Source organism: Patagioenas fasciata, chromosome Z (genome assembly GCF_037038585.1).
Source record: "Patagioenas fasciata isolate bPatFas1 chromosome Z, bPatFas1.hap1, whole genome shotgun sequence".
Classification (NCBI taxonomy): Eukaryota; Metazoa; Chordata; class Aves; order Columbiformes; family Columbidae; genus Patagioenas; species Patagioenas fasciata.
The window spans coordinates 24,622,278-24,634,758 of NC_092560.1; the positions used below are offsets into that span (position 1 = coordinate 24,622,278).

At 36.9% G+C, this 12,481-nt stretch overlaps 1 protein-coding gene across 6 annotated transcripts in view; it reads right to left on the minus strand.

The window, feature by feature from the left end:
- Positions 1-2,536: 2,536 nt before the first annotated feature.
- JAK2 (Janus kinase 2) overlaps positions 2,537-12,481 on the minus strand; it is a 91,833-nt gene continuing 81,888 nt past the window's right edge. For all 6 annotated transcript variants that reach the window (XM_065861096.2, XM_065861097.2, XM_071802875.1 and 3 more), the window contains 4 exons: positions 11,341-11,513; positions 10,733-10,850; positions 8,812-8,925; positions 2,537-6,631 (listed from right to left, as the gene is read on the minus strand). In XM_065861096.2, coding sequence (XP_065717168.1) covers positions 6,524-6,631; positions 8,812-8,925; positions 10,733-10,850; positions 11,341-11,513 — 513 coding nt within the window. In that variant the 3' untranslated portion in view covers positions 2,537-6,523. The remainder of the gene's footprint in view (positions 6,632-8,811; positions 8,926-10,732; positions 10,851-11,340; positions 11,514-12,481) is intronic.

Genomic DNA, 12,481 nt, shown 5'->3' on the forward strand with positions numbered 1-12,481 from the left:
ACGCCGCCTGCCACAATCTTCACCACAGCTGTGGTGCAAAAGGAAGCACGCGGAAGGGTAAGCTCTGGGTTCACAAAGGTCTCAGGGAAAGGTCACCTACACAATGCCCTTGCCAATGTTTGGCTGCCACACAGCTCCTTGGAGATTCGGGGATCCTACTCCCAACACCTCCACTTGTCCCTGACCAAGCTATGCCTCCCAGAGCCCCAGACTGTGTGTGCCACGGGACACGTGCATTGCCCCAGCAGCAACAGCTGTGAACCAGGATTACCAGGTACACAAACTCCCTTCAAAACCCCCTTGAAACACGCAGCTCTTGTTTTTTGGCTGCTGTGACAACCAGTGTTTCTGCCATCTCAGGGGTGCCTCGCACACAGCACCTTGCCAGCTTTCACACGGCAGTGGCACAGGGTGGTCACACATCCCCACCAGGCTGGGACCAGCTGCCCCGGGGCACCAGCAACTGGGGCACGAGGCAGCGCCAGCAAGTTCTGAACTGCCCAGACCTCCTTCCCTCAACTTTGCGTTTCTTCTGCTAAGTCCCGTAAAGCCCCTGAGTCAGCCAGAATTACTTCAAATGTAGCTCTCTCACTCTTTTTGAAGGCATTTAAGTAGCACTGCAGTTTTACAGATACTCTAGGAAGGAGGAGTTAAAAAAACGATCTGCTTTACATCTGGGTCATGTCTTTTAATATATGAGTTACTTTGTTTTTCTGACCAAATTCTTCTACGAGCTGAAGTTTTATGGCACAGCCCCATATGAAAAATGCAACTGAAAACATAGAAAAACAGATACACAGCAAATTAGCTATTGAAATCTTGCAGAAGTTTAAGGTAATAACTCAATTTAGTATGTTATTGTCTTTCTCATTAGCTGGGAAACAAAACAAGATGAAACCAAAAACAAATGCCCAACAAAATGGAGGTTGGACTAGATGACCTTTGACACTCACTTCCACCACAAACTGTGCTATGATTCTACAAAAATACAGTTTATCAGAATTTAATACTTGCTGTGCTGCAGTAGTAATTTAGCTGGAAGTTCTTGAACCCTTTCCACTCCTGGATGTTTCTGCATCGCTCAAAATGATTAGTCACATAAAACTTGAACCATTAGTATTGCTCAGCTAGAACATTTCTGTACTCGCTCCTAGTTATCAGCATTATGAAAATATGGACTCTATGGTCCATATTTTTTATTACGGTCCTGAAGGTCTCTTGCAACTAAAACGATTCTATGATAGTATCTATTAATTTGCTCACATTTCTAGAGCAGACTCAGCTGTGTCAATGTTCTATAACAGACAAATATCTGACTGAGTACCTGCTGCCTTGGTTACTTTATTAACATAGTAAGTTCTGGTTTGTTTTTTTACACCCCCTCCCCCCCCCAGTTAAATGCCTTCCTGAATCCTTCATGAAATTACAACATTATGTTTCGGGGTAATTTTGGCAAATACTGGATATTCTCATTTCTTTCCTTATTATTATCCACAAAGTATGTTTCATTTGGTCTGACTGCAGTTTGGCAAGTCTCTAAACCTGAATTTCAGAATTCATTAAAACCACTATGAGTATTTATCACAAAGTACAAGCAGAACTACTGCGTAACATGAAAACTAACTGAAGACTATATTGTCGCATACTTTATGACATGACACGGGGACAACAGGCTTCATGACATAATTACATCTCCTACAGTATTTTCTTCTTCAAACTTTTCAAATTTTCCCAGAAATTTGTTCTCTAGAACAATTTAAGTTCCTCAATTATATCCAGTATGTGGTGGGAGGAACAGCAGGAACACTGCCTATAATAACCTGCGCACTTTGTTGGGATGGTATTTCGTCACATGAAATAAAATCAGGCAATCTGCTGGGAGAAGAAGATGCCTTGTATGTGTGGGAAGGCGTAACTGAACTAGCAGTTTCACTTCCAGTAGAGTAGCATAAGTACATATTTGCATGCTTATATATATTTTTTTTTTCCATGTTTTCCATTTTGCCATTGGAGTTCTCAACATTTAACAACAGCATTCAACCCTGCTCAAGGTTAGCGGTAGTAACTTTCATGTAAAGTTACAGAGAAGTCACGTGAACAGACGACAAAGTAATACAAATCAAGAAGTGGTTTCATAGCAGACTGCATTAGAAATTCTAAGTAACTCCAGTCTGATAATGGAGGCTGCAACCTGTTTGTGGTCTCTATCCTACGGACTTGCTTCTCTCTAAATACTGAGAGTAAAGGGAATGCTCCTTCCCCCCAAAATAATCAGCTTAACAAAAAAAAAATTAAAATAAAATAAAAAATTAAACCCCCCAGTCTTATTTTTGGGGAGTACCCAATATACCACCTTCACACTGGTACATGTAAGTTCCTTCCAAAAGATAAACACTACTTATGGCTGTTCTGGGAAGGTCTCAGAGTTGCGTGTGCTGTATCCCTTCAAACATACCAGCTCTCTTCAGCAGCTATTTAAATATTAATATTTAATTGTAGGTACTATATAAAAGAAAACCTTGGCAGGCATGTGCCATTAATTGTATTTAGTTATTTTATTTTCACTATCCAAACTCAAGAGAAAAGCACAGTTAAGTTTCAGATATCAATACACTGTTTTCTAAAAAAATACCCCTTTCATGTTTTCTTCAATAAATCATGAATTCAAATGTTTGCAGTCCAACCATAAGTAGCAGGTGTCTTCTTTTCTTGTTCCCCCTCCCTAAAGGGACTTTTTCTACTTTAATATAAAGTATTGTAAACCTCTTATTCAAAAGCAAAATTCAGAAAAAAAAATTCTAAGCCAAACACCTTTTCAAAAACCGCTGTCTGGCACAGCACAACCTTAAGCAGTTTTTTTGGTATAGTAATTATTGTATTTTTCAGTTAGGTTAGGTCTCTGTATTTCAAATTTAAGGCAGACAATACACAGTTTAGAAATATATCAGCACATATTTGTCATGGTATGGCATTTTCAGTGGACATCAGCTTTCATAAACCATTGTGCATTTCACATTTCAGAAAGCTTCTTCAGTGTTGAACATCAGCCTTTTTCCATCAGTCTTGTTTTTCTTCCATGCTTCTACCTTTGCTCTCAGAACTCTATCCTCCAGGTGTTTGTGATCACACATTCCTGATAATCTTGCTTTCTTTACACAAGAGTTACATTTCTCCATACAGTAACTTCTTTTCTCATACATCTCAAGGCAGTGGGTCAACATCTCAACTAAATGCAACAATTAAAAATGCAATTTCTGGAAAAAATAAAATAATTTTTACGTACCTTTTTAACAGTTACATTCATCTGTATGTTTTGTAACGATTATCTCAACTATGGAAACTTTTAATCAATAGCAGGATGTGACAAGAACATGGGTTTCTTTTCCTGAAAATTCATACCTCCTCTGGTTTACTACATGACTGTTGCAAGGTTGTGGAATATATTTAAATCTAATATTGAAACTTATTTATACTGATAGACAACAAACCAATATTATACTAGACAATACTTGTTTGCAGAGATTCTGTAAGATATATTGCGCGCTTACAGAAAGATTAATTCACTTCAAATACAAGTGCAAAGCAGTAGTTAACATTTTAATTCTTCATCATAGCAGCAGCCATGTATGCATAAACCAGCACTTTTTCTACAAAAAAAAAAAATCACAGCACAGTCATTACACTAAATAACATTAGCAACTGACAAATGCAATGCCAACTGAATAAGTTTCTAAAACGAAGAACTGGGTCTGTTAATACAAAGGCTATATAAAAATATGTTGCCATACAATGCTACTGTAGATCTGAAAGCTTTCAAAATGCAGTGTTTTGTTTTTTCACTACAATTTGCAGTAGCTAATTCAGCAAAATCACCACACTTACATCCTCAACAGCTTTTTGAGAAAACCATTTGGTCCGCTCCAGGACCTAAACATCGATGTTGCAGACGACCCCACATCTCCCAGCGTCCTAAACACTCCTTGGTCCTGTTCCCCCAGCCCATCCCAGACGACCCAGACCTTTGCACAGACGGACCTCTTACAAAAGACTATGATCCTGACCAACAGCACAAAATTAAACTGCAGTGTAAAGATATGGCTTTCTCTAAAAATTATGAAATAAAGTAAAAAAAAAAATCAACAAGACACTTAAAAATCATCCTTGAGTTCAACACTATATTTTTGCAATCAAATAGACTATAATCAGTCATACTGTAGTAGAACAAGAAAAAAGACTTTTTATTCACTTGAAAAAATAGCAGACTGGAAGATTTCTTCATTGCATTACACAAACTTCCCTGAGATTTTTACATAAATTATGGTTAGCCTACTATATATTGGAAACCAGTTAGCTACTGAGTGTCATACACTGCAAATTTTACATAATTCCTGCATATGTTATCCAGCTAAAATGCTGTTTCAATGCTTTAAAGCTGTATAATCTTTTGTTACAAAAAACCCACATACACACAACTGAGACTACAAATGCAAAGACATTTTTTCCACAAAACTTTAAATCTTCAAAAGCAACGTACAGAAATGGAGAAAACAAATGTTAAGTTGAACAAAGCACTTTAAAGTTCTTTGCAGCTTAAAAACTGATGGTGAAATTAGTTTTAAAAATAATCTACGCAAGTGCTTGGTGACAAGAAAACCAACAAAAATATTATAAAATGCAAAGGGCAGAAACAGGGCTGAGGCTGCCCTCCCTATTTAGCAATATCCCCTATTGTAAAATCACAATGTTGTATCAGTGACTGAGTGAGAGAAACATCACAGTGGTACAAAACACGGCTATACTGGCACTATGTTACACTAAGTAAGGTTTTCTTGTTTGTTTGTTTTTTTAAAGTTGAGGTACTTAAACTTCTGATAAGATGAATGTAGTTAACCAGAAATCTTAAGGAGGCGCCACAGTAAGTCCTCTGTTTCACTGACTCACTGCTGCAAATTTTAAAAATAAACACTTCATTTTAAATACAAATCTGGATGCAGGTCTGTTTGCCAAGTTGTATATCCCCTTAACTGAACTTCTCTCAGCAAAAGTCCAAGAAGAACAAGCATTGTACTTCACAAACAATAATGCTTAAGAACAAGTAAAAACAAAAGAAATATTACTTGAATGAAAAATAAACATTACTGCAACATTACTGCTTTGAGATACAAGATTATCCCCAAGTTTTATGCCTGAAGGCAAAAAGCAAAGAGTTTTTTGTCCATAAATTTCTGTTAGATTTCAAAAGCTGAATTGTACAGCATGAGTAATCTGTTCAGACAGCTCTGATCTCCTTCCAGTTCGCAGTAACTGGGATCATGTCCTTGTCCCCCGCTGAGTGTGGAGCAATTGCACTTGTAATTCCTCCTTCCAAATAGTCTTACGTTGGATGTTACCACAGAAGAAACAGGAAGTTACCTTTGGATATTTCATTACAAAATAGACTTGATATGGTTGTGACTGGCCATATCAGATACTGGACCATAAACATTCTTTTTTTGTGTACTGGAAGGAAGGCATAAGGTGATCATTTTAACTGCAACGTGACGGTCTGTGAAATGGAGGGCATTTTCTAGATTTTAAATTCTGCTTTAAAAAGTTCCCAGTTTGTAGATAGACTTACGACTGCATGGAAATTACAAAGACGGAAAGAACAAAAGAGCAGCATTTAAAAGCAGCATGCTTAGCTTTTTCATACTCAGAAATAAACTGAAGATACTGCCCTCTATAAAATGGCTTCATTTTATCACTGTATCTTCAATTATATAAAGGGAACCTAATACTTACTCAGAGGAGAAGAAGAGTAAGAAAACTTGGATAACATGTTTGCTTTTTCATTTTAAATTAAAATTTTCGCACAGATGAGTAGGTTTTCTGGCTCTCCAAGTTACGAACAGTTTGCTCCCTTTCTGTCAGCCTACTGTATCTCTTTCCATATATTGCTGGCTGATAACTGCTTCAGACAGGCATATTACAAGTTTTTGGGTTACAAAACCACTTCTATTTCTTTATACAGAGAAGCCATTTCTGATTCAACAATGAAAAACTTATAAAACTGTATTAACAAGCATAAGCCCTTGTGCAACACACAAAATAGGGTGCCAAGTCATTATATACCTAGTGTGAAAAGACTTCTGGAAGTCTTTTCTGTGCATCCCCATTTCAATGTGGAAATACACTTTCTTTTCATCGCTTAATCTCACCACATCTTAAGTCACCTCTTTTTTGCATTGCCAAGTAAGGCAAATAATGGTGTTGTAGACTGACCATATATTAGATTATTTTATTTAGAAAAATAATTTCTCTCCCTATTGAGAATTTCAACATGTTCTCATAGTAACAAATAATATCCTGATAAAGAAAACCAGCAGGATTCCCCAGTATGCAGATTGAGATAGGATATTTGCCACACAGATTTTACTTCCAGCAAAGGTAAGATGCACGCGTGTACATATGTCAATTATAGACAGCAGACCAATTGTATTTTGTTCTGCATTCCAACACATCCTCTGAAGAAGGGGCAGTTTTCTCATCCACCCATGTTGTCCCTTATATGATCCACTCGCTGAGCAAGATCCCTAAAGGTGGGGCGCTGCGTAACAACATTGTTCCAGCATTCTTTCATGATGGTGTAAATCTGGAGAAGAAACAAAGGAAATCAGTAGTAGGCACACAAATGCTATGAGTAGTTAATAGTTACTTTGAACAGGTACAAAGAACATCCAACTGAACTCTGCGCTTCCAAGCGACGGCAGCACAAGAGCATGCCTAAAGTCTTCCTCTACCAACCAGTTCATCTGCTTGATACTAACGACACTAAGAGGTGAGGACAGCTACTCTGCAAAAGCCCTTATTACTATATATATATGTATGTAAGGCTAGTGTGGAAATTCACTCAGTTTTCGAAACTTAAGAGACTACTGTTATTTTGCTAAGTTTTTCATCTTCTTACTTGCTCTTATTTTTTGGAAAGCTCAAAAAGGGTTAAAATGACAAATGCTTTACAAGTCTGACCAAAAAAATCAGATTCAAAAAACCAGCAATTCTACGTTAAGTTTACACTGCGAGGTTAACATAGGTTTCTCCACATTTGTATATTAAATTCTTAATTATTATTCATATTTAATTAGAACTAAGCCAAAAAAAGCTACTGTGCAAACTTAACCCACTTAAGTGGGTTAGAAGCAGATTTAAATGATTTCTGGAAGAGATTTCCGTTACAACAGGCACTTCACAACCATTTTCTCTTTTCCCAAACATGTACCTGACATCTGGTCACAAAACAACTTGCCAAGCTCTTCACCTGTAGTCTTCTCACTAATTTAACCCAGATCATTATTATAAACTTCTCATACTTCCAAAAATTTTTACATGTTGCTTAAGAAAAATAGGCACAGCTCCCAAGAAAACAAGTAGCATTAGTTCCTTATTTTTCAGCAAATCTGCAACTCCTGCATTGACCAAACTGCTTCAGACCCAAGTCTACAGACATCTGGAAGATTTAATATCTGTGATGACTAACCTTTCAAGATCAAAAAACAGCACAGTTTCTGACAAAAGAGAGACATGTCCATCTTGCTTTGATATCAGAAGAAATGTCACACATGGAAACCTTTGCATTAGTGTGGATACAGCTTCAGAAAAGTAGATTATGTATTATCTTATGACATTCAGATTATCTACAAAAAGCCAAACCTTTACATTTCAACAACTGGTACAAGAAAGGTTACTTCAGAGACTTCTCTTTTGATTCCTACAGACTATTTTTCCCCTGTGGCTTCCCTGCCCTACCTGTACCATTGTTTTACTTCTCTGCTAGACCACTTGACCCTGATCTCTCCTCTGCCTCCAGCTTTGAATAGATTGTTCCTCAACTTATTGTCAAGTGTGCTTTATTTTAAAGGGATGCACCAACCAATCTGAGCTGAAGTTATAGATATAAAAGGCGTAACTATTTTACTTACATTCTTTCCCTACTGATTCAGCTACCCAACCCTACCAGTTTGACTCAAGCTGAAGTGCACCATGCTCTGAAGAACAGAGAACTATGAGACTTGGAAGTACTATTAAAGTATTTTTAAAGCATCTGGAGTATTAGGAAGAAAAAAAAAGAGTACTTAATTAATTTGTGTGCTCCAAGGATGGCTTTACATACATTTGCACTTCAGAATCTATGCAGAATGCGAATACAAATCTGAAGTCTGAACTTAAAAATCTGATTCATGTACTTAACTGTGCCTGCGGTCTACAGGTAGCTCTTGTCTCAGAATGCTTGACAGTGAATACTATACACAATAAACATGGGTATTCCTATGCTTGAGGAGAGAAGAGCAAGAGAAGGAAAATAATCAAGGTAAGGAGTTCTTTCAATCTTGGAATTAAGTGTGAAAAACCACATTTAGATATTAAGATACTTCTGGTAAATGCTACAGACTTCAAAAGAATCCAGCCTTCACAGCTTTGAATAAGACTCTGACTTCCATGGAACAAGTTCTATATACTAATCTCATTGCCTTAATACATTTTTATTTTTGAAATAGAAGCCTGAGTGTCCCACTACCGCAGACAGTCATGATAGTCCTACTTCATATACTTAGAAAGAATACATCCTAGGCTCCTTAGGGAATACAACCTACAGAATCAGAAAATAAATATGATTATACTTATCATGCAACTGATAAAATAGCAGGACAGCCATTCTGCTTGTATAACTACTTCAGGAATTCAAGCAGAACAAAACATGAGGTTTGCATTCACCAGGTACTCACCCTGACTGACCATCTTTCATACTATTAACATATTAATACAATACTTCACCTCATCGGGGCATCCATCTGGTCTCGGTAGTCGTCCATTGTTCTTCAACAGCTCTATCAAATGAAATACAATCATCTGCCCTTGTTTATCGCTGCCAATCATGCGCATGAATTCCTGAAACAGAAGGCTGATTGTCAAATAATTTTGAAAGGAAAAAAAGATGCTGCAATATTCTTACCGAGGGAAAATTTTTTGTAAGAATAAACAATAAATAAAATAGTACATAACAATAATACAATTACAAATTACAAATACAGAAAATATATCAATAACTACTTTTTTGTGTGTGGGGGGGTAAAAATAGCACGATGCATATAGAATTAAAGGCAATAAGTGAACAATCCTCTTAAAAATACGATCAACTGACAATTTGCTAGTTTTAAAAGGATAAACCTCACAGTTAGTTCTAAAGAGCTCCTTGAAATATTAAAACAAGTTCTTGATGTTTTGAAAAATCTTAATCAAACAGAACAGATAATATACTGATATATATATATATATATATATATATATATATACACACACACACATATAAAGATTAACAATCTTAAAAATTAACTACAGGTCAGAAACAGTAGGATAATTAAAGCAAAAAACATGGCTTAGGTAAATCTTGTTATCCAAAAATCAACATAACCCCAAAAGTAGTTTATATCTCACTCAGATTGCCAGAGATCAAAAGTAAATGAGGAAGTGCTATTAACTGAAAATAATTTCTAAGCACAACATAAAGGAATGACTTTTTCTTCCAATGCAAGGATTTTTTTTAATGATCCTTGACATGAAAATGTGAAATAACCATTGGTAGAATGTGCAAATAGCCAGAGCTGGGGAAACAATGTATAATTACAAAGACTATGACAGTTAAACAGACCACTTTGTCTAACTGGTAAAATTATTTTATCCTGAGACATACTAGTAGGATAGCAAACCTGATTAAGTGGTGAAGGCACATGTAGAGTTGACTTATATTCCATCTGAGCCCACGACTTACTCTACCACTTTTCATTTCAGAATCCTTCTGAATAAGAACTCCAGGTGTCTGCAATGTTTATGTTACTATGCAGGAAGAGATGTCCCTGCCTGAGAGTTGTTCCTTGATGGCTCAGTCATTGTATCCATTTACTAAGAGGTCCACGGAGGCCAATGCAGAGATCTTGCAAGCGCACTTCTGCCTATCATCATCGTCAGTCTTTCAAAAATACATTTGCCAGGAGTGAGACACTGGCCAAGGGTGAGGGCAACACCAGCAAATATAAACAGCTCAGCTCTCCTCTGTTATACGCGCAGAGGTCTGCTAGCTGGAAATAAGACTGTGAGTCCCATTTCCAACTGGAGAACTGTTTTTCAGTGTACAAGTAGTGTACAATCTGTCCACTTTAAATTTGTCTTCAACGGTGTCTGTCAGTCTGTAAAAAGCCACTCCCTTTCTTTCTTGAACTTCAAAAACTTACTAACTTGGTTCCAGTAACATAACAAAACAACTTTAAAGTTACCTTATTTAAATCAACTTAATGTTTATCTATTTTTTTAGCTCAGTCTTAGATTTGGAATAGCATTAAAAGTACATGTAATGTTGCAGTGAAACAGTTGCATCTGGGATTACCCATCAAGAAGGACGAGAAAGAACAATCTATAATGAGAAATTTTAAAATCTTTTTTGAACAGATAGGAGTTACAGGATGGATAAGATCTGCACAGACTATCAGGCAATTCTCAGATTTTCTTTCCCTCCTATGGATTGATATTAATACTTTACAGCAGGTTGCTGCTTCTGATTGGATGCTGCCTCATAAACACTAAGGTATATCCAGAAAAGGATTAGTAAAGATCAAGCTACTTAGGTATAGGAACGAACTACGTATTTTTGAAAATTTAAATAAACCAAAAAACCTCTGAGAACCATTAACTATGTACTTACAGCCGGTGGGCTTTTGCTCTTGTCAATATATGTGAAGAGTTCATACAAGACCACACCAAAACTCCACACATCTGAGGCCACAGAAAACTTGCTTTCTGTCAGAGATTCTGGAGCATACCTGTAACACGCGGTAGAACAAATCTTTTTCTGTGTAATATGTATATATTCTCTTTTGGTTTGCAATGTATTTCTTTTAATAAGACTGTCTTTTTCTTTTTTAAATGAATAAGTGTTCTTTGTTCATAGGCATTAGCACATTCTCATTTCCTTCCACTAACTTCACCAGTAACTATTCTTGTAATAGCAGTTTATTGGCACTGTAAACACAAACCACCTTAAGCAAACAGTTAGTGATAACTATATCCAAGTTGTTTGTTGTGCCTTTTTTTTTTCCTTCTCCAAACAAAGTTGTAGTTTTTTAATCCATATAGATATGTTGAGAAGTCCCACAATGCTGCTTCATAAATTCACACATGGCACATGTGACTTACACAACGCTGGGCAACTGACTTGGGAGTTTGCACTTAATTCCACAAAATGCAAAGTAATAGGTTGACACTGCAAAAACTGAAAACATGTATGATTCAGTATACCAAAGGAAGACTCACCAAAATATAGGGCTTTCACCAGGTTCTTTTACTTTGTAGTATTCTTTGTCTTGTGGCAAGACTTTTGTCAATCCAAAATCTCCAATTTTAACTCTGTTCTCATTCTCCACCAAGATATTTCTTGTTGCTAAATCCCGGTGAACATACCTTTTTGTACCCAGATACTCCATGCCCTAGGTGTAAAGTTTAAACAACAGGAAAAGAGTTACTTTTACCAATAAGTAGGTGCACTTTGCCTAAAGGGATGACTGAACCTCAAAGTTAAAACCAAATACAAATCGCTACCAAAATCAGTGTGCTTGGACATTCGTCTTCTCTGAGTTACTTCTTCCAATTGCAGGGACTTCCCTTAACTGAGGGGAGACCGACTGAGCACCTGTCACTGACAGTGTTTTCTGATTATGTAGCTGGATAACCAGCTGGATAACCTTTTTGTGGCCAAAAGCAGTTTGCCAGTGACAGACAGAAGGAAAAGAATATTTGGGCTGAGTTACACAATCCAGGGCAAATGAGAAGACTGTTCTGTTTACCTGTTCCATTTAATCTTTTTTCCTCACTTTGTACACCCACTTTCCTGCTTGCTTTATGAAACTTAATATGATGTATCCTTGAATTTGACAACTATTCTCTGACTGTATTCCCACAGTGTGTCTTGTTGCTCTTCTGAATGGACCATTATTCACCTACACAGCTCTGTTTATTGTTACATTTCCACGAGCTGCTGTAACAAAACATCGGCCTGAAGCCATTTTGTCTTTTGCAGCGGCTGATCCCTTCTTTTTGCTAACAACGAAATGTGGAAGAAGACAGTGTGTGTAGTGGCATTTGCTTACACAGCAACAAATGGTGGACAGAAGCTGACACTGCACAATGTTAAGAGATTTCTTACTCAGGTGAAAGGAAACACACAGAAAGCTGTCAGAGTTCTATAAGAAAGCATTTTACTCCTTCAGCACAACCAAAAAGTAGTAAATTATGCTAACAACATAACTGAACTCAGTGGTTTTAAATACCAATGTTAAGCTACTAATGCTAAAACATTTCTTTTTCTCTTTTCTTTTTTAAGTGAGAAACCTCAGAAGTGGTTTGAGTCCAAAGCTGGGCTTTCCTCTCAGATGCCTGCTACCCCCCAGCACCACTG